General features: G+C 36.6%; 1 protein-coding gene across 6 annotated transcripts in view; it reads right to left on the reverse strand.

Moving 5' to 3' along the window:
* The window catches only part of TRDN (triadin), a 232,542-nt gene that overhangs the window by 36,640 nt on the left and 173,861 nt on the right, over positions 1-22,041 (reverse strand). For all 6 annotated transcript variants that reach the window (XM_041423668.1, XM_041423670.1, XM_041423667.1 and 3 more), the window contains 3 exons: positions 14,721-14,747; positions 2,206-2,232; positions 1,083-1,130 (listed from right to left, as the gene is read on the reverse strand). In XM_041423668.1, coding sequence (XP_041279602.1) covers positions 1,083-1,130; positions 2,206-2,232; positions 14,721-14,747 — 102 coding nt within the window. The remainder of the gene's footprint in view (positions 1-1,082; positions 1,131-2,205; positions 2,233-14,720; positions 14,748-22,041) is intronic.

A 22,041-nucleotide genomic window follows, 5' to 3' on the forward strand; every position in this document is an offset into this window, starting at 1 on the left:
GAGAAGAAGAGAAATATTTTTTCCCTATTGACTCAAAACCAATACCTCTTCACTAAATCAGATCCTCAAGGCTTCCAGGAAACCTGAAAATGTCTATGAAAATATTTAACTTACAAGGTAGAATACTCTGCATTCGAAAAATGAATGATAAAAGTACTAAATACATAGGAGAAATTTATTTCTTAAAAAAATAGGAAAAAAGTTAGTGAAATAAAGCCTGCTTGCTTATCGTTGAACACATAAGGTATAAATGGTTTATTTAATCACTTATTCCTGATCACTTCATCTCAGTGTGAAGTTCAAATAGCAGCACTTCCAGCAAAGGTCACTGGGATGTGGATACTTGCTTTCCAGTCCCCACTGCTTCAGGAGTGGGGACTGGAAAACCACTCAGGAGTGATGTAAGCTGAGCATCAATAACTGAGTTTTCTGTGAGGTTACCCTCTTAGTCTTGTTAATTCACACCAGACCCAGCTGTGGATCCTTGAGTGCCTTTCTCCTCAAAAACATTATTAGAACAGAGCTCTGGTTTGAAAGGGTTGCCCTGCTCACTGCGGCCAGATATTACTTACAGTTTACCCAAGTGCACATTCAGTCCAGGATTAGTATTGCTATTCTTAGTTCAGCTCCTGTTACTTTTGAGTGTCAGGAGCCGGAGGCTGACTCTACTGCAGACTGTGTACTCAACGAGATTGTACCTTCTCCTTTTTGGGGGACCACACTCACATAATGTAATAACTAATTTACTGAAAGTGTTGAGTAGGGTTAATTCCCAGTGCACATCTTTGATGTAGTGCAGGGCATTACAGCTCTCCTTCCTCACACTCTGGGAAATGGGTTTTGCTAATGCTTTTTACTACACCAGTGAGAAAAGTCACAAGAACAGGGAAAAACTGTGACAGTTGAATCCTTAAAGTTAAATGTCACCTTCATTTTTGCTCGTCTCTGAGGCACTGAAAAAACCCAATGGCACAGAGCAAAACACCTGCGCCTAGCCCAAGGAAGTGTCCAAGTTTTGCAGACCACACACATCCTTATTGAGTGGAGCCGGGTGTAAGTGGAGGTTACTTCACCAAACCTACCTGGCTTAGTCTGAGAGACAGCTTTTTCATGTTTAACACGTTCATGCTCTGAAAATGAGAACCCCTACATTAGAAGGCATTTTAATTTTTGGAGGATTTCAAAAATAAAAGATTCCCATTATAGTTTTAAAAGATTACTTTGCATTACATATTCCCATTAGACTTGAGAAGAATTTTTTGATAACTATATTTCTCAAGAAATGATCTTGAACTATTCTTTCCCTATAAAATTAAAATAATGAAAAGTGTTTTTTAACTTTTTAATGTGGTTTAATTATTTTCTGTGGATTTTTAGAAAGATAATAGAATTTCTAAAATTACTAATTGCTTCTAGTATTGATTGTGATTGCTATCACTTATCTTCTGTATAGAAAATTTCCCCTTGATGTTCAATACAGAAACGATGGCAGTTTTTATTACACCAGAAGTGGGGTTTTCTCATAAAGAATGACAAATAAATGTTAAGTATCCTGCATAAAAGGAAAAAAAAAAAAAGCTTTCCATGTTTCTCTTTGTCCTGGATTTGGCTGGACTAGAGCTAATTTTCTTCATTCTAGCTAGTATGAGGATCCCATAAATATATTGTGAAGCACTAATAATAATGGATATTACCCTGTATTATAATACAACATGTATGCAATTTTGTGCTATTTAAAAACAGTGTGCTATCCAGATCCCAACCATTATGAGACAGAAAATATTTCAGAGGAATGTTAAAAGTATGTTTAATTCTGATTTGTAGCTCTGAAGTCTAAGCTGTGCAGCAGGCCAGCATTGCAGCATACCAAGAAATAAATCTCAAAAACCTGGACCCAAGGCCAGGCCAGATAATTCCAGAGACCCTTCCCTATCTGTGGCCCCCTTAATTGTTTCCCAGTGCAAAGCTGCCATGGAGACAAAAGCATGGGTCTCAGCTGAACTGGGAAATGGTTTCCATGCAAACTGGAACCTGTGAAACACACCTGGTCCTGCACTAACAGAGCGAGTCATTGAAAACCAGTTTCACAAGTCAAAATATTGTGTGAGTTTGAGTTGCTTAAGCTGCTAAAACTTTGTAAAAATAAGGAAATACCTTCCTTCTGAAAGTTAAAATAACAATATTCTATATTGCCTTGGTACTTACTGTGTTCATGCGGGTTCTCTGAGGTAGCTAAAAGCAAACAAAAAAGGCAAATTTTAATAATTTTATAGCTGTGATGCAGAATGTAGTTCATTTCTTAGTGACATTTTAGACATATAAAATCTCAGTGAAATTTGTATTGAAGTGTGCAGCAGTTACATTGTGTCACCTACACTGTCCACCCCAGATGCATAAATGGGACACTTAGCTAAGGAACACAGGCACCCTGAATTCCTCATTTAGCCAAAATTTGGTACAAACACCCCTGGAAGGCTCTGCACCTCTTCTAAGGGCAGTCACCCTCACTCAGTGCTGACCATTTACCAAACCTAGGGAAACTGCCTGGCTAAGTAAGGTGCTCACCTTACTTAGTGCCCACTAAGAGATGGGGCAAATTAAGACCATAAGGTCTCTGCCAGACAAAGACAGAAAATGAATTTTAGCTCGAGTAGGAAACAACACCTAGGGCAGTCTAAAGATGACAGTTCCTGACAATTGCACCTGCTCTATGAGGGCAATGAATTTCAGATGGATTCAGTGATGCTCCAAGAAGCAGAAAGACATTTGAAAACGTTCATTAACTTCATTAGGCCACTTCTAAACAAAAGGATTTCAGTGCTGTGACTTCTAGACTTTGTGCCATTTCATTTTCGGCATTTTTTCATTTAAAAAATCCCAGATGAGATAAAACTGAAAACCAAATGAATACTTTCCATGGATGTTAAGACAACATTTCTCAGGTAAAAAAATGAGAGCTTGGCAGCTGTGTCCAATGTCATTATTGGTTCTGCAGAAGGAAGTGAAATGTCAAGACCTAGCCCTCCAGCTGGAGTTTTCTTCTGGACTTTTGCTACACAGCTGTTGTTTTCAAGAGAAAAAAGGCTCTACCACCAGCATGTCTTCTGTGTGTGAGAGACAGTAATCCCACAGAGAGATGCAGCAGGGCAGGGGATGAACTGCCTTTGCAGCCCCTTCAGCACAAGCAATAAAACTGCTGCTGTGAGCTCCCTGGCTGTGATTCACTGAGCTCCTGAGCTCCCCAGCTCCCATTTGGGACAAAAACTGCTGTGCATGTGGGTTTCTGTTTCACTTGTTTTCCCTGCAGTATAAAGTCTACTCCCATTTTATATCCAGTCTCTCATCCATTTAAGGAGACAGCAACCTGAGAGGGTAGTGGAACAAAGTGAAAAACACCATAACATTTTTGTGGGTAATAAAGACTAATGATACAAAGTAAGTGTATATGCTTGATCCAAACGGAGGAATCAGAAATATGAGTTCAAAGGAAAAAAAAATGTCCTAAGACAAAGGCATATTTGTTATTTTTATGTGTGTAAGTAAATATTTTATAAATTTAGGCTCATTTAACACTGCAAAACTAACCAAAATGTAGTTCCCTTAGCATCATAAGCTGAGGCAAATTCTATTGCAATTGAGTTTCCATGAAGTATGTCAGAAATATGTAGAGGAAATTAATTTTTAATTGTGTCAAAAGATATAGTGAGATATGTTCAGGAAATATGAATTTCAATTTTCAAAAAGGAATTTCAAAACAAATATTTAAATCAAATCTGAACGTTATACCAGTAGCTAGGATAATGACTTACACAACTAATACAGAATATTGTGTCATACAACTCAGTAATCACCCAAAATAATCAGAGCTAGGCCACATATGAACAGTGTTAATTTAAAGACTCTTTACTGACACTGCTTAGCAAATTTTACAAGCACACTTTTGTAATAACATCCTTATCTAAGATCTGGCTAAAATCAAAACAAAACCATTACTCCTTAACTTTCCATTGAAGCCAATACAGTTATTTCCACTTCTATGCCAGTAAAATATATCAGTCACAGAGAATGTTTAAAACAATAGGAACTCAGTAAAGTTTGGTCCCTGAAGTTTGTGAAAGTATCTCTGTTGTCCTTTTCCATCTTTTATGTGGAGGTATTAATCAGACAAATTTGTATAATGTCGGCATCAAGACAGATTGAAGACTGAGATTACTGCTATCTGTGCTTTGCCTTAAAGTTCAGCTTCCTTACTTCTGGCATGACACTCAGAGATATTTCTACCAGATATTTTGATGAAATAATGAAAATATTCTAAAGTTAAAAGTTTCTAGAGTGTTAGTTATTCTAAAAAATGTCTATATTTTTTCTATAAAAAATCCAAAATGAAACACCAAGGTGAAATTTTGAAATGGTATTTGGGCCATAAAAATAAACCTTTATGTTTTCCTAACTGTGATTTCAATCAATTCAATATTAATGTTATCCTTCTTGTGCATCATTATCTCATTAAAAAATGCAACTCAAATGGTGTACAGATTAAGCAGAAAGTTAAAAAATGAAATCCCAAGACCATTAGATTCATTTTTACAGTATCACAGTTACCTATAACATGGATACCTTGATTTTTATTCTACTTCGTGAAAACAGCAAGATCATAGTCCAGGTCAGACTTTGCAAAGTGTGTAATGATAAATGTAATTTAGCCTAAAGGGTGAGAAATTAAAGGCTGTGTTATGCAGCTCTGGGAATCTCACATGTTTCAAGGAGTATCTTGCACTGAAAGCGCAAATAAGCTTTTTTGTTTTGGCCATTGATGGCGAGAGGGTGTTGGGTTAAATCAACTCTTGGTCTCATTTCAAATTGTTGTTCTGATGTCATTAGCTGACATGACTACCTACTGGGTAAGAAATATTGTTCACAATAGCGGAAAATTCAGTCCTAAGTAAGTGTTTTATCTTCACTTGCTTAACATTTACATTGTACTAGAGGAGGTCAGATTTGAATCGAATGAAAACAGTTGGATTTTTGATGAAGTATTTGAAGCTACATAAGAACTGGATCAATGAAATTACATGGTTCTACTCGCAGCAAAAATTTGCAATGTCTTTTCTGCCATTCTAAATTAAAGTTGGAAAACAGGCTTCATGGATATCTTGCTGTTTTGCACTTCAAATTTTTTTGACTTGCCTGCTATTCTGAAGGCCGCAAGAGTATTAATTATATATGGCATATTTTTGTAAATTAGATTCTGATACAGGTTCAGAAATAAAATCCTGCATTTTATTGAACCATAAATTGGTAAGGCTAAAATCAGAATGTGCTTTTTGATTATAATGTCTATTTTCCATCTGGGTAACAGTTATTTGCCATTCAGACAGCAAAAACCTTTGTGAGAGTGCACATTCTGTAAGAAAAGAATATGTTGTGCAGGAAATAAAAGCAATGCCAGAAGTACTTGTTTCAGTTAAAAAAACCTGAACAATAACACATGCTGTAGCTGGGAAAAATTATATCCAATTAGATAGATACAAGTGTATTATAAATAAGAAATTTACTTTCCATTAGAAAAAGTAAGAGCCTGGTTTATTTCCCATTAAAGACAGCACAGAGATTCATTACCATGTTTTGGACTGGACATTGCATTACACAACACACACATAATGTTAATCTGTAACAACATTACAGGCCAAGAGAGAGATCAAAACCAACAGGAATCTATTCCTAATAGAATTATCAAAATTTTAAATGTATACCTTCCAGTTTATGCATCAGGACAAAGGTAAAATTTGATTTCCCTACTTAATATGAGTTACCTGAACTACAGACAAATGAACTACTTGTCCTTTAGGCAAATTAGTAGACATTATTCCTCCCAAATATAAGTTCCAAGAACTTAAGAGACCACATCATTGTGCATAATTTAAATAAGACAGTTTTTGTTTAGTTAGGTCAAGGTTTTTCAAACTGTAACACAACTATATTAGAAAAAAGTCAAACAGAATAAAATACATTCCTTACATGTCTCAGATAATAAATTCAGAAAAAAAAGGAGGTTATTAGGACTTACCACTCTGTTAAGGAACAGTTCCCTACATTTGTGAAGTTGTTGTCTGTACGCTTTGTCATTCAAAGGAGAAGTCAAATGTTTGCATAATTTTTTTAGACCAGCAGACCTGATCTGTCATTGTCATATGTGTCTTACTCCAGTTCTCCTGGCTAGGGGCGCAGCTGGCAGACTGTGTTGCAAAGCCAGTATACTGAGCATATGTCTAAAAAAGTGACTCAAAAACCAGATTAGCTGCAGCAGCATTCCTAAAAAGAGAATGGCTTGTGCTCATCCTGACCTCTGCTCTACATTAACAAATTGCCTTGACAGACTACGACCAAGAGTTATCTGTGGCCAAGTCAAAATAAAGAAAGCAAGAAGTGTGTGGTGGTGGTGGTGGCACAAATAGGGGAAGCTGGTATATGATTAAAATACACTGCATGTTGTACCAGCCTTGCCCTCATAGGATCTCTTAATTCCCTACAACATCCATTTTAAATTTCTGGCTTGCTTTAAACCTAGTATTTTCCAGGATATTTTTTCCAGGATTCTAAACTTTAAGGAAGTATTATACCACATTAACACAATGAGTATGAAATGCTAAGTGATTAAGGCTGTCTGGAATATTTGTAGGGAAGCAGAGAGCTTGGGCTCTTGGTCTAGGAATTGTCATCTGAGTCTGTGCATTTCCTTGGATCACTATCAGCAGTGGCTAAAGGACGATAATAGGATAAAGAGTTAAGACAAACTCTCCTAAAATGCCATGGTTCTCCATTATCATTTATACTTAACCATTGATATTAGAGCCCGTACAGTATTCACTAGCAACAGACTGATGTTCCTATTGACACTTTCCACTAAAAAAAGCTGTCAAGCTGCTCTCACAGTTCTTTCTGCTTTATTTTCTTTACCAGAGCAGCCTAGCCCGAGATATCTATCTGCTTTCCCAGAGCTGTCGTGTTTGTGTCCTTGCAGTTTGGTTTGTTTTATACCTCAGGGCTGCATGTTAAAAAATGAGCTGACTCTTGGTTTTGGAGGATTTTGTTGACGTTATCTAGAACAACTTGATTTTTAAGACTTTTTTTTTTTTAACTGGCAGTTCAAGAGTACTTTATATGACAGGGAAAACCAAAAAAGAAATAGAGAGGAGGGAAGGGAGAAACTTTATCATGGTGTAAATATAATAGAAGTAGCAAAGAAGTAGAGACATTTCCAACATTTTAAAATGACTTTTAATAAGAGGAATTGCTTCAACTTCAATCTGAGATGCATGTCTTTAGGAATCACTAGTAATGATCCCGATCTTTCTCTGTTTCCCAGTTTGTCACTTAAACAATAGAAATGCTCTGGGAAATAAAAGTTGTTGAAACAGCAATCTTGCATGATGGCACTGAAAACTAATATCTTTAAAGTAGTATAAGTCCTAATATCCCAAGGAGGACAAATCTTCCATCGACAGAGCTGAAAAGAATAAAATTTCAGTTAAATGTAGGTGAGGTACATCTGCTGCATTAATGCATTTCATCTTTAGGCACGTGTGGTGAAAGACCTGAAGAGCTTCCTCTCAATATCATCCTCAGCTTCTGACATTTTCATGTGCTGTTCCCTGAAACTGTGGGATGGGAACATACAGATGAGGGAAGTGTGCTAACAAGCTTTCACTTTTAGAAATATCAGTTTTACATTTGCATATAGCTAAGGCAAAACACAGTGGAGCTTGGGCTGTGTTTATTGCAGCATGAATTATTGACTCTCAAAGGGCAACTGAGTGAAATCAGGCAGACTGAAGTTTATAAGATGTTAGAAGGTTTTTTCAGAGTATAGATGTTAGTTTATGCAAAAAAATGTTCACCACTCTATATAAAAAATTGGAGCCAAAAGTAGCATCTCTTGCTGATGTTAATATCCGTTATAATTGAATCTTCAGTCATAATGCCTGTTATTGGTGAAAGCTGGCAAACTAAGCCCTCTGGGTCCAGATTCCATGCAAACACTTTGAAAAGGAACTTCTTAGTTTGGGTCCTTCTTATCTATGACTGGATTTGTAAAAGCATAATAATGGCTGAAAATATATTTACTACATTATTAAATAAATGTGAAATAATAATAAATTAGAAAAGAATAAGATGACCATGGAAATCTAGAAAAGAAGAATTTTGGAGGAGAGATTAGTTGATATAAGGGGTGGAGAACAATAAAAATTAATTGACTTTTGAAAAAATGGACTTTTCCCAGTGTGCTACTCAAATTAACGTGGTGATTAAAGTAAAGGGCTAATGACTAAATTCTAGAGGCATTGCATACTGAACCATCTTTGTTCCTCATGAAATGCTGCTGATCACTGCTTTTGCTTTAATTACAACTCTGTAAAAGTACATTTCTGCAAATGATGTCTGCATAGATAAGAAAAAGAAAGGTAGATTGACACTAGAAGAACTATTCATTCTGGAATTGCATCTGAATAGAATACCTCTGAGCATTCATTTGCACACATCTTTGTGCAGAGCAATAAAGTAATAGTTTATCCCACGGGGAAATTTTTAGCCAATTAAACATGTGTTATGTGGATATGCAGGTGTTCAAGCATTTTATGCTGATTGACAGATGTGTTTCTGACATGGTGCCAATATATATGTGTTATACCTAACTTAGAGTAACAACCCAGGCCACCAATTACACAGAGCACTCTTTCTTCAGAAATCACAGCTGTTTCATAATCATTAAAACAGTAGTTTAACTGACTCCAGTTTTTGGTAGCAGGAGCTGAATAAATTACTGCTGTACTTTAATGCAAGTAAGAGCAATTAACACAAGCTGTAATCATAACTGCAATTGAAATGCTATGCCAGGTCTATCAATATGAATAATTTTGCAGGTTTGTTATTACATAAGACTTAAAAGAATGTAATCTCAATTTTACCTTGAACAGATTATGAAGTTGCAACCAATGTCAAGGTTTTGGTTAAATCCTACTAAGAATAAAAGTATTTGCATTTTTTGAAAAAAACCGCAAGGATGCAAGGTAGCACCACTAGTTTTATGTGCTTTAACTGTGAGTACACAGAAGTTAGGTAAATAAACATGGAGATTTCACCTTATGGTTAAAATGTCTAGATTAAATATTTGCATTAAATTCTCCATCTAAGTAGAGTGACAGTGTATATTCAATCAGTTTTTAAGATCTACAAATTATTTGCTCATTCTTCTCACTTCTCTTTCAATGTCAGATTCTTAAAAGAGAGAGAAAGTTCTTAATTAGCACAAACAATCCTAATAATCATTCACGGGTTTTTTTCTGTTCTTGTTACTAAACCTAAACTATGTGTCCTGTTATAATTAAGTGAGAAATAGAAATATCTCCAGAGGGGCAAGAAATTGCATTTTGACTCAGATACAAGATAGATTAAACACTCTTTGCAGATGCTTATTTCTCTTTATCATCCCTAAACTGAGATGAGGATGACCAGTTGCAATGTAGATTTATAACTTTAGACATCTAAATTTGCAGGAGGTAATGTTTCTTAATGATTACATTACTCTGAGTATATAAAAAATTCTTAAAATTTATGAATTCAGTGAATAGTCATAAGCTTGAGAGAGACATTCCTCTACCTGCTTATATTGAATGGGCCATGTGTTATCACACTGAAATATCTGCAACTTGGGAAGTTCTGTCCATCATTAGACAGACGTTGTACAGATTGTTAAGTCTCACATAAACCTGTAAATTGGACAAATAGATTATTTGTATCCCTAAGATAGTTGAGGCAAGGCAAACAGAGGTCAAGCAAATTTCAGTTAACTGATGTAGTCTTTCAGCTAACTTATTTAATATAAATTATCTGTTCATCAGTATTCCTTGAAAATGCTGGGGACTTGTTATTTTAGCATGGGAAATCAAAGCTCACTAGTGTATGGGTAGCCATCTATCAAATCGAAAACATCTTTAGTCCGGAGTGGATTTACATTGGAAAACATCTTGTTTGCAGTTCAAGATTCCTATAGTGTTTTTCAGTAAAATCAGTTTATTTAACTCTTTATCCATGCAGGATGACAATATTAACTACAGTTTGGAAGATCCTTTGGGCTCCATCTTGTGGCTATTTCAGCGACTGTTTCCTTTGAGAGAGCTGCCTGCCTTTAGCTGGTCAAAATATCACTGGTAGTTTCAACGGCATACTAGCACATGGCTGTATTTATTATTTTCTAGTATATAATGCAGAATTTCTGACCCTATTTTAAGAAAATTATTTTAGAAGTGTTTATAATGATTTGGGGTTTTTAATCCCTTTGTTTAGGACTAAAAGTTCTATTAAGTCTGTGTAATACACTTTGCAGTTATAGTATCAGATACTCTACTTTCTTATCCTTTGACTCTTGTTAGAAAATGATGCAATGAAGCTGTGATTCATCTTGGACCAGCGGCACCTGCAGCTGAGCAGAAATCCCATGCTGCCATGACCGTTTGCATTATGAATAAGAGGGCTGACTTCCAGTTTTTCTGGTCAATTACAAAACTAAGCAGTTCTGAAATCCCCCCTTTTTGTGGGTGGTTTTTTTTTTTTAATTTTTTTTTTCCAGTTTGGAAAGCATCTTGATTTTTATATATATTGAAATTGCCTTGGCCAGTTTGTTCCATCCTCTGTATGCAGAACAGCAGTTTCCAAGCCATACCATTACAAGGAGTACTAGAAGGAAATTGTTCTTTACTGAATTGACAAAAAGATGTAGTTTGGAGCTTGAATGTACATGGCTTGCTCATTTTCTCCTTTTGCTTGATTTTAGCTGCACTCAGATGTTACTCATGTTATGCACCACAATGCATTTATTGAGAAAAGTCTAAATGTGATCCCAAATACTCTCCTGTCAATTTATTTTGATGAAACTTGTCACATGAATGTGATTTTCATTTTGCTTTCTAAAAACTAGTAAATGAATTTAAGAGCAAGGTGTCAGAGTGTTAATGCTGAAAATCAGAATGGGAGTGTTGCTCTTGGCAAGAAACCAGCACCTGCACCTCACTAACTTACAAGTCTTCATAATATCTGACTGTGGGCAGTCTACAGAGCATGTGAGGCTCACAGAGGTCTTGAATTGGATGTGCTCTCAGGAGCAAGGCAGAGTTTGTTCTCTCTCTGCAGCTCCAAGGAGGCTGGAGAAACCAACTCCCTGTCAGCTCAGGTTCACGAGTCACTTTTGGAAATGAGAATGTTCTTACACGTACTCGTGAGAATGAGCAACCACAGGGATCATGTCATGGCTGAATCCTGTTTGGTCCACTAGAAACACAGATGTAAAGAATCTTTATAAAACAAGACTTTCTGACACTGACTGGAGAGACAACTCACTACTCTTACTTGCTTGACATCCCCAGATCAGTCTGTATCCTATATTTCTGTCCTAGTCAGAAATAAATAGGGTATGGGAAGTATGAATTGAAATAAGAAATTTCACTTTATGCAGAACTAAGAAAACTTGAAGTTTTCTTTGATTGGCCTCTATTCCAAGCAAGGATTTTTGTAAACCTCTGTAGTTGTAAAACATTTTTGAAATATGAGAATATTGTTTTGGTTTATAGAAACAAAAAAAAATTATTAATATTTATTTCATTTAAAAATGGCAATTAAATGTGAAAAAATGCTGAAATATTTCATCACATTACATTTCTGTTTATTGTTTTCTGGAGATGTCCTGGAAATTATGGGATTTATATCACTTCACCAATCCCTTGGTCTATTTTAATTAGTTTGATTCCTTGCTCACATGCTTTGAATTACTAGAAAGAGTTAAAAATTGTTTTGCACTGGCAGCCAGATTTTCTCTCGGGAAATTTAGGAAATGCCGTCCTCATGCAAAGGTTTTCTGCCTCTTGCCCTTTTGGAATTGACAACATTTACACATTTCCGTGACAGCTTCTCTATCCCACACATGTTGAAAGGAGGCATAACATGATGCTGGAAGGTAAAGCTGCCTGTTTTCTAGGACTTTGGTCACAAAGTCACAAAGTCCTAGAGACCTAACCTTTGAAAAAGAAATAGTGAATGCCTAAATTTCATGCGTTAATTGTGCCTCAAGGTTCTTGTTAGTATCATCCATATTTGGAGAAATCAGCACAATATGTAATCTTTCTCCATCTTAATTTTGTTCTTTTCTGTCTCTTGCCAGCTCCTTCAAATCTGATTTATGCTATGCACAGAATGTACCATCGACTGAACGCGTCATTCCAACTTCTTCTCTTTTATGATGGCTTGTCACTCTGTATGGCTCATTATTCTTGTTTTCCTAAATGAGAGATGTATTTGAACAGGACAAAATAATTGGAGAAAGCTTCATGTAGAGTATAGTGTCTGTGTGCTGCATGATTCACATGAGAAATGGTGAAGTACTGTTTGAACTGTGCATGCTACTACCACAATATATTTTGGATAATGAGCCAGTCAATTTAGAGCGCTGCCTGGCTACTTCTATTATTTTTGCAGCTGTGCAAAAAATACTGTATCCTTAAGCAAAACCAGTGAACATTACCCTTTTTTATTGCCAGTCAGAGGAATACACATGCAGCCTAGAGCAATTTCTTATGACAACAGAACAAGCAGAAATAAATAAAATCTTATCATATTTGGAGTCAGCCAGTAGCATGCAATATTTTCCATGTGGGGCCTGCAGAGAAGTGGAAGCTAGATGGGAAAGCATGGCAGCTAAAGCATGGCATGTTCATTTTTTGGAAGAGGCCTTATTCTCTCTAGTTTTTCAGTTTAGCGCATATTTATTAAAGGCATGAACATCACTGAACCAGTTTGGCTGATTTCATTTTTGTGGCTTTTTTTTTTTTTTACTAGAATCACTACCTTCCTTGCTGACAATGTTAGCTATGATCTCAGAAAACCAGAGGTTGGTTTAATACAAAAAACAAATAGAGGGATGATAATCATAAGAATGACTAAAACTGAATTTCAGTTCGTACTTCCATGTTTCTGTGAAATAGGTTGGTGGTAACCAGCAGGGTGCGATACAGCCTGAGCCAGGTGCTTGAAAGTAGCCTACACATACTTGTTGCAAAATCCTTTCAACTAAGAAATCAAAGGAAATTTTTTTAAGCAAAAGAAATATAGAAAAGAAAATGAAATGGAAAAATCGATCTAACTTCAAAGAATGTTCATGAAAAATGCATTTTTCAATCAGTTTTGTTGGGGAAAAGTTTGGTTAAGGGGGAAGAAGTTCCTAGCTGGTGAAAAATGAGCATTAGGTGTTTAAAACAAATTCACTTGGTGTTGTTCTGTAAAAGAATGGGCCCACAATCTGACAAGGGTGAAAGAAGTAGCACCCTTAACAATTACCTCATTATTTTCTTTCCATCAAGGATGTAGCAGTTCATGTTTTTGAAAACTGCAGACATTTCGATATCTGAAAACCAATGGCTCTATGAGTAGCTGCCAGTTTTCTGATTCTCCCTGCTTCATGTACTACCTTTCATGCCTCAATTGTTGCAAATTAATCTTGGACAAAATATCCTGCTTAATACCTATTAAGCATGGCTGGTTTTGATAACTGAAATTACTTTTATTGTTCTTTTAAAGACAAGAAGTGAAATTTTGGCCTCAGTGGAGTGAATGGGAATTTTGCCACTAACATCAACACAGCCAAGATTTCACTCGTGAGTTGATAAAACAGTTGAGACTATAATTTTTTTTTTTTCAGTTCAGTTAACATCTTTGTACAGGGATAACAGAAAAAACCAATAATTAATAGGATTGAAAATGTGTTTATGTATAGACAGTAAAGGTTGGCTCCATTGTTCAGTAATGTAAACCACAGAATTTCCAAATGGCAAAAGACACAAAAGGCCCTAGCCCCCCCACCCACCAAATCTCCCATCAATAATAAAGAGCTTTATTTTCCTCATTGAATTAAAAAAAATCTCAAATAATCCTAAGAAATATATGGATACATTCTGAAAATGTTCCCATAGCTCTATTTAGTGAGAAAGACAAGATTTATAACTCAATCAAGTTGAACAGATTAAAAAATATACCACCTCGGTGCAAATATTTCATTTTTTTGTTGTTTGAATAAAATCAGAAAATTAGGAAAAAAAAGTTTTTACTCAGCAAATATTATTCTGAAAGACAGCACTATAAATAGATATTTAGGGTCTGATAAATACATTATATTTATCTATAAATAAAAATAATATTTTTTGTTCTGATTTAGGGCAAATTTTTCCACTAATCTGTTAAAATATCGGAGAATGACTTCAGCAAAGGTTACATACAAGCTCCATATATATGTGAAAAGAGGAAATTAAATGTGCCTAGAAAAGCAACCTCTGCAAAGTGCAAGCAGCCAGGTCAGCATGCATGGAGCGCTGAAAGTTTTGTTCTCTGACAAATCCTAATGTAGTTACAAAGGCTTTTCATTTTCCTCCCAGCCAGAATGATGAAGTGTCCAATACTGGTCTGTATTGGCCTGTTTTAAAAAGTAGCTACCAATAGTGGAAATGACAACAGTGTTATCACAGCAGGAGCAGATAAAGTTGGCTGATGGCAGCACAGGAGGGGCTGTATGTCATCACAATGCTGTATATCATCACAATTGTATCACTGAACGAAAGAAACATTTCTCACAGCAGTCACAGCCTGAAAGACGTTTCAGTCAAGGGAAAAGATTGATTTACCTTTCTTCTCCTCCTTTTTCACTGCAGCTGAAACAGAAACAAAAAATACAGTGTTTTCAAAATTGAAGTTAATAGCAATATCAGTAAAAATAATGCAAACACCAATATGAGCCTTTGTGGATACATATCAAACCCCATATATATTATGCCATAAAGGAATAAATTTCTTTTCCAGATGAAGAAACTGAAGCATTTTCTCACAGACACTCAGCTCTGCTATTGATGAAAGCATTTTCCAGCTTTCTACATTCTCACACATAACTTTAGTCATGGTCGTCCTTCCTTCCAGACATTGATAATGGGATAGTCATAGAGTGAATATTTCAAAATCAACAACGAAGGAGGAGGATCGATTGAAATGGCAAGGCATAAGGGTTATGAGACATGATCAGTTTAAGAGAAATATGTGCTTTTTTGCTATTGGAAATTGTAATATTAAAAATATGCATAAAATAAGACATAAAAAACTGCCCGAAATTATGTTTCTAAGCCTCTGACAAATATCGAGACTTTCAAGACCTGATTATCCAGCAATCCCACCTCTAAACCCCATAGTATGAATGTGGGAAGGAAAATGGGAAAGAGACTGGAAGAAAATTGATACTTTAAAATTTAAACCAAGTTTTAAAAACCTGGAATTAGTTCCTCAGTGGAAGCTGTGATGTGTGCCCAATATTCAAACTCGGGAGATAGAATAAAAGTCCCCTAAAATTTAGACCAGTATTCCAATAAAACCTTGCATACATCTACAATGAGTGCTGTGAAATCATGACAAATTTTTACTAAAAGGGATGAGGTGGCTAAAATGAGAGTTACCTGCATTTACAGATGACTGCTGCAACTCTGATGGAGATAAGCCAAGCTTATTCTTAAATCTCTTCAAAATCCATGCACTACCCATTCCCCAGCCTATATTTATAGGACCAAAACTTCTAAAAGTACAGTTACAGCTGTCACTTTATTTTGAAATGTCTGTTAGAAGTGGTCTTAGTAAGCCTCTGCCTTAGGCTAGCATTTACAGACAAAAGAAGAGAGAGGATTTAGGATTCAGAGCCTGTACTTCCCAGAAAAGGGTGTTCAGCTGCCAAGATGAATAGATCAGGTGTGGCACTGGAACTGGAACTGAAACAAGCAGAAGTGTAACTCTGTCTTTTTTGGATAATGTACAGAACAGAAATCAAGGATCATGAGGTCAGAAGAAGGTAGACACTCCCAAGTAGTTTCAAATGTTTGCATTTTGCGTGCTGAGCTCTGTCTCTTCAGTGTTCTAAAAATGAGAAATCATTTTACTTCAGACTGTACATTTGGATAAAATGGATCAAGAAGGAACTGGTTAAATCTTGAATTATTAAAACGGTATTTATCAATGGCTTGTGACAAAAATATTCTGATTTCAAATATTTTTCATGTTTTCTACAACTTACCCTCCTTTGAGAATTAGATAAATTTTAAGCAGCTTAAGAATGTGCTCAAAAAGAAAAGATTTCATGACTAGAATCGGTAAAAACTGGCACAAGGTTTCTGGGATTTTGCACTCTTTGCAATCACTTCCCTTTTTTAGGTAATGTGTATATCAAAGCTGTGCTGTGCACATTTCACAAACTGTGGTTACAGCAGATTGAGTAGTTCTTACCCCTAGAGACTGCTATAGGAGCCTCAATGGCTTTGGAAAGGCATACTTGTATAGCCACTTGCAGTGTCTTGAAGTGACTCCCAAATCAACAGAAACCCCAAATATTGAGACTCTGGGAAGAGCTTATAGGTGAACGTGCGGTGCACCTCTGGGCTCCTCCTGATTTCTGTGCTGCCAGCTCATGGGATGTGGCTCACTGTTCTTCTCCCCAGGCAGAGCCGGGTCCCTCCAGGCCTGCCGCTGCACCTACGGCTGGCTGGTTTCTGTTATCGTGCTATTATATCCCGTTGGGACATCTGCTGGAATTTTCACCTTGGCCACTGTCTTTCTGATGGAATGTACTGAATACTCAACAAATCTCATGAGACAGAAGAGGCCTCATTCCGACCACCGCAGCCAGTAGCATTGCTCTGGTCAAATCCTACTACTCAAATGTAAAATTATAAGGAATAAATGAAAAAGGGCAGAACTCCATCCTTTACTTCATTCTTTCAGAAGCTGAGCAATGTGTTTGAATCTGAAAAGCGGCAAAAAGATGGCTAGTTTACCCAAGGAACTTGATTTGCCAGCGATAAAAGGCCAGATTACCTCTTGAATAATGTATAATAGCTAGGGAGGGAAGAGCATGAAATAGAGGATGAACTAGAAAATGTGATGCTCCAATATAAGATATGCTCTTGGCCATGTGTTTTTTACCCTGATTATTTGGAGAAAGAACAAATTCTTGAGTCAACTTATTTTGCTCTGTATTGATGAGACTTCTTGTCCTTGAATCAGGAATTTGTACACACAAAGCTCTTCAAAGAGGACTCTATTAGCAGCCTTAAATCTGTCTGTATTTTCTAGGCCTATCCAAATCCAGTCATACTGTTTCAGTTAATATAGATAGTATACAAAGCAAAACACATTTATCAAGAATATACACACCATGTTCTGGAATTACAAATCTAGATTGACAGGTATTCCAGAAACTAGAAATGAGAATTGTCATATTTTAGGTTTTGTGAATAGGTTAAAAAAAATTCATTACAAGGCATGGAGGACCTTGTTAAATTTTTTTTTTTTTAATGTAGGGTGAGAAAAGGAAGGTAAATTCCAGTGGTGGAAAGGTCAGAAAACTGTGATAATGCAGGAAGTATTTTCAAGAAGGAAAAGAATTTTCAAGTTTAAGATTGTTCTATTGTTTTGGACTTTTTTCAGGAACTTGAACCTTGATCACCAGCAGTCCTTCAATCTCATACATAGTGGTGTTTTGAAAGGACTTTTTTTCTGAGCTGTTGAGCAAACACAAACCTTTCCAAAATCATGAAGATATCTTGAAAGCAGCAAAAATCTTGAAAACACTGGTTCCTACTCAAAAGCAGACCCTTCTATGTAACTTTATGACCCAGCAATAGCCAGAAACATATTTAGTCTAAATACTGTCACAGAAGTGTCATCTTCTACAAATCCTCCCTTTATTTTCTTATAAGAAGCAATTGGTTTCCATCCTGAAATAGGAAGTTTATTTCTAAATATGCAATAATTAATTATGAAAACTACATTTCCATACAGATATCCAGTTCCTCTGTGTCATTTCTAAAGAGCCCTTGACTTAGATTTGTGATTTTCAGTCTTATCATGATTATACTAATTAACCTCAGAGGAAATATTGAATCTTTCCTGTTTCACTTTGTATGAGATTTTGTTGTTTTTCCTAGCCCACTCCAGTGCCACATTATCATGTAAAGGTTTTGTACACTCCACTCTAGACAAGATGCAGCTTTGATTTATGCAATAGCTTTAGAACATTTTATGCCTTTTTCCTAATGCATTTGCATATGGAGGAAAGTTTTTCATTGACTTGTCTGCAGCAATACTTTGGTACTTTCCTGGATTTACATAGTGAATTTAAAGATAAATGCATCTTTAATATTTTCCTTCCACTACATATTTAATTCTATTTATGGACACTAAATTTTCTTTGACATGGTGCTGTTTATTCACCTTGTAAATTCAATGTATCACAACTCCTTCTGATCCTGAATTCTTTAACTGATTTTGTCGTCTGAAAATTTCATTACATTGCTATTTATATCTCATCCTGTTCATTAAGGAATATAACACGAGTCCAGACATGGAATCATAAGCAATTATTCTGTAAACAAGCTGCAAGATGAAAATCAATCAATTGGTCTCTGATTCCTAACCAGATATTTATTTGCTGTAATACTGTAGGTCTTAGGCAGTAGCTCCTTGCTTCTGCAGTAATTCTTGTAATGAAACTTTATAGAGGTCTATTTAAACCGTTAAATAAATGCTGTGCTTATTACTTTATTAATCTATTTGAAACAGTTACTACTAAGACATAGTTTCCATTTCTAGATAAAATGCAGGCTGGAACTCAGTGTTTTTCCAGATATTTGGTTTTGTTCTTAATTTAATTATGAATTCACCAAATTTCTGACAGATTTTTAATTTCTGAATAACTCTGGAGAAATTTAAGTGTATTTGCCCTGACCCAGTAACTGTTTTGTCTGAAAGTAATTGAAGCTTTGACTAAGTTCTAATAATTATTTTGATTATAAAAGTGTAAGCTGTGGTGAAACAAGATCAAATGCAAACTCATCCCATGTGTCAGGTACTCTGTGATAACTGTTCATATGCATGCTGTTATGCTGAAGTGAAAACCACCTCATGTAGACAGCTACAGCAAAGCATCTGGCATTCACTGAGTTGATACTGTCTTTGCCCATCTCACCATAAATTGTCCATCTGTTCATAGCTTGAGAAGAAGATACTGTTTTAAAATATTTAAGAACCATATACAGTGATATTTCTCTCTCAGACCTGCCTAGAAGATAATTTTCTCTCCCTCTTTCAGTGTGAGTTCAGAATATCTCTTATTCATGTCAAGTGAAATCTTACTCATGTTAAGAAACTGCAGTTAAAAGAACCAGTATAGTGAGTATCAGAGAGGAGAATTTAGCCTTTAAATTGGCTGGAGCATCTGTTATTTAGAATTATTCTCATTCAGTAGCAGGAAAAACCTTTCCTGCCCTTTTCCTCCTCTGGTCCAGATTTTAATGAACAGTTTCAGAGAAATAACCTCTTATTCAATTATATTAATGCATTTTATCACTAATGGGCAAGATTGATGTTATAGTTGAACTCCCTCATAACCTGCCTATCCCTTTTTGCCTTAATTTGTAAGACATAGTTGCTGACCTACTAAGAAAAAAATTATTCGCTAGATAATCCTCAAAAAGTTTACAGTGTTTTTCTCTTTACTACCAGCAATGCCTTAATGAGAATACACAAGGATATTGTCCAGAAGGAAAGTGTACAGACTCCGAGTTGCATTATCATTATTCACACTGTATGGATTATTAACCCCATGTGCTGGATCTGGCTACGATAGGGTTAAATTTTACAGTAGTCAGAAGGGGGAATAGCAAGGACCTAGAGCTAATTCTATGCCTCATCACATCACATGATTTTCTGGGCATGGAGGTAGAGATGGATTCCAGGTTGGGTAGGTGGTGGACAGAGAGTTCAGTTGTTGGGGTTTCCACAGGGAACATTTGCATGTGAATCATTTGCTTTTCTTCTTGTACACTCTGCCATTAATATTGTTGCTGCTACTGTTCTTTGTCTTATTTCATTGCTGTTTCCAGCAAATTTTCCTTAATTCAACTCACAGTCTGTACCTTTTGGGCCTCCGATTCTCCTCTCCAGCCTACCACAGTGGGGGAGTGAGGGGAAAGTGACTGAGCAGTGCATGGTTTGGAGTTCCAGTGGGAACACTAAATTGGAGAATACTATTCCTAAACCACCATAGTCCTCTCTCTGTAAAGTCACTTGGTAGAAGTAGCAAGAGTATGGTAGTGTTCCTGAGCAAGTTCTCTTTGACTGTGTGGGGAGACTGGTCCAGTGCAATTGGGGCCATAAATCCAGAGGGACTGTGGCACACTTGAGAACTTGTGTGAACCTCATAAAGTTCAACAAGGCCAAGCGCAAGATCCTGCACATGGACTGGGGCAATGCCAAGCACAAATACAGACTGAGCAGAGAATGGATCGAGAAAGCCCAAAGGAGAAATATTTGGGGATGTTCGTGGACAAGAAGTTTGACATGACCCAGCAATGTGCATTCACAGCCCAGAAATCAAGCCATGTTCTGGGCTGCATCAAAAGCATTTGGGCCAGCAGGGTGAGGGAGGAGATTCTGTCCTAGTCTAGTGTCCTAGATCTCTGGTGAGATCCCAACTGCAGTACTATGTTCAGTTCTGGGGCCCACAACTTGAGAAGGATATGAAGAATTCCAGTGAATCTAAAGGAGGACATGAATATGATCAGAAGGCCGGAGCACCTGTGCTATGTAGACAAGCTGAGACAGTTGGGTCTGTTCAGTCTAGAGAAGATAATTTTTTGGGGACACCCTATAGCAGTCTCCAATAGTTGAGGGGAGCCTACAAGAAAGAAGGAGAAACACTCTTTACAAGAATATATAGAGACTGAACAAGGGGAAAGGGCTTCAAAATGAAAGGGAATAGGTTTAGATTAGATATTAGGAAGAATTTTTTTACTGTGAGGGTGATGAGGCTCTGGAATAAGTTGCTCAGAGAAATTGTGGATGACCCATCACTGCAAGTGTTTAAAGTCAGGTTGGATAAGGTTTTAAGAAACTTGGTCTTGTTTGATGTGTCTGCCCATGCCAGCGTGAGTAGAATTAGATGATCCCTCCTAATATAAACTATTCTATAAGTCTATGAGAAAAATGTCAATAAAACAGAATAAGCCTGATTCTGTCAGCTCTTGAGAAGCACATTGTCCCAGTCAGAGAGAATCCTTGTTTCAATAATAATATTATGCATCCAGAATTTTGATTTATTGCATAAACTTGCAAAAATAAAAAAAAAGACTCATTTCTGGGCCCCTCCCTTCAAGGAGGACACTGAAGTGCTGGAATGTGTCCAGAGAAGGGCAATGAAGCTGCTGAAGGATCTGCAGCACAAATCTGATGAGGAGCAGGTGCATGAGCTGGGGGTGTTTAGCCTTGAGAAAAGGAGGCTCAGGAGAGACCCTACTGCTCCCCACAACTGCCTGGAAGGAGACTATAGGCAGGTGAAGGTCACTCTTTTCTCCCAGGTAACCATTGCCAGAAACTTAGGACATAGGCCTCAAACTGCACCAGGCAAGGTTCAGGTTGGACATCAGGAGGAATTCTTCACAGAAATGGTTACTAAGCGCTGGAATAGACTTCCCAGGGTGTTGGAGTCACCATTCCTGGAGGTGTTAAAAAAAAACTGGAAACAGCACTTAGTACCATGGTCTAGTTGGCAATGAGGTGTTCTGTCTAAGGTTGGATTCAATAATCTTGGACACCTTTTCCAGCATAAATGAGTTTGTGAGGCTGTGATTTTGTGATTCAGAGGATATTTCAGGATGCTGTTATCGAGTTCTGGTTGTACGAGCATGTAGCAGTGCCTAACTCCAGGAAACACCCGAAGTATCTGTAGATATACTTTCATTTACAAACTGTTTTTATTACTGAAAGTATATTTCTACACACTTATGCAGGTGCTACTTATTAAGCTTGAATATCTTCCTTAAGGAAAAGTAGTAAGAAAATCAAGTACCAAGCCACGAGGAAAACTTCACACTTTGTAGTTTGCCATAAAACATTCCTTATCTTTATATAACCTTC

The sequence above is a fragment of the Onychostruthus taczanowskii genome, unplaced genomic scaffold (genome assembly GCF_017590055.1).
Source record: "Onychostruthus taczanowskii isolate IOZ18803 unplaced genomic scaffold, ASM1759005v1 scaffold8, whole genome shotgun sequence".
Lineage (NCBI taxonomy): Eukaryota > Metazoa > Chordata > Aves > Passeriformes > Passeridae > Onychostruthus > Onychostruthus taczanowskii.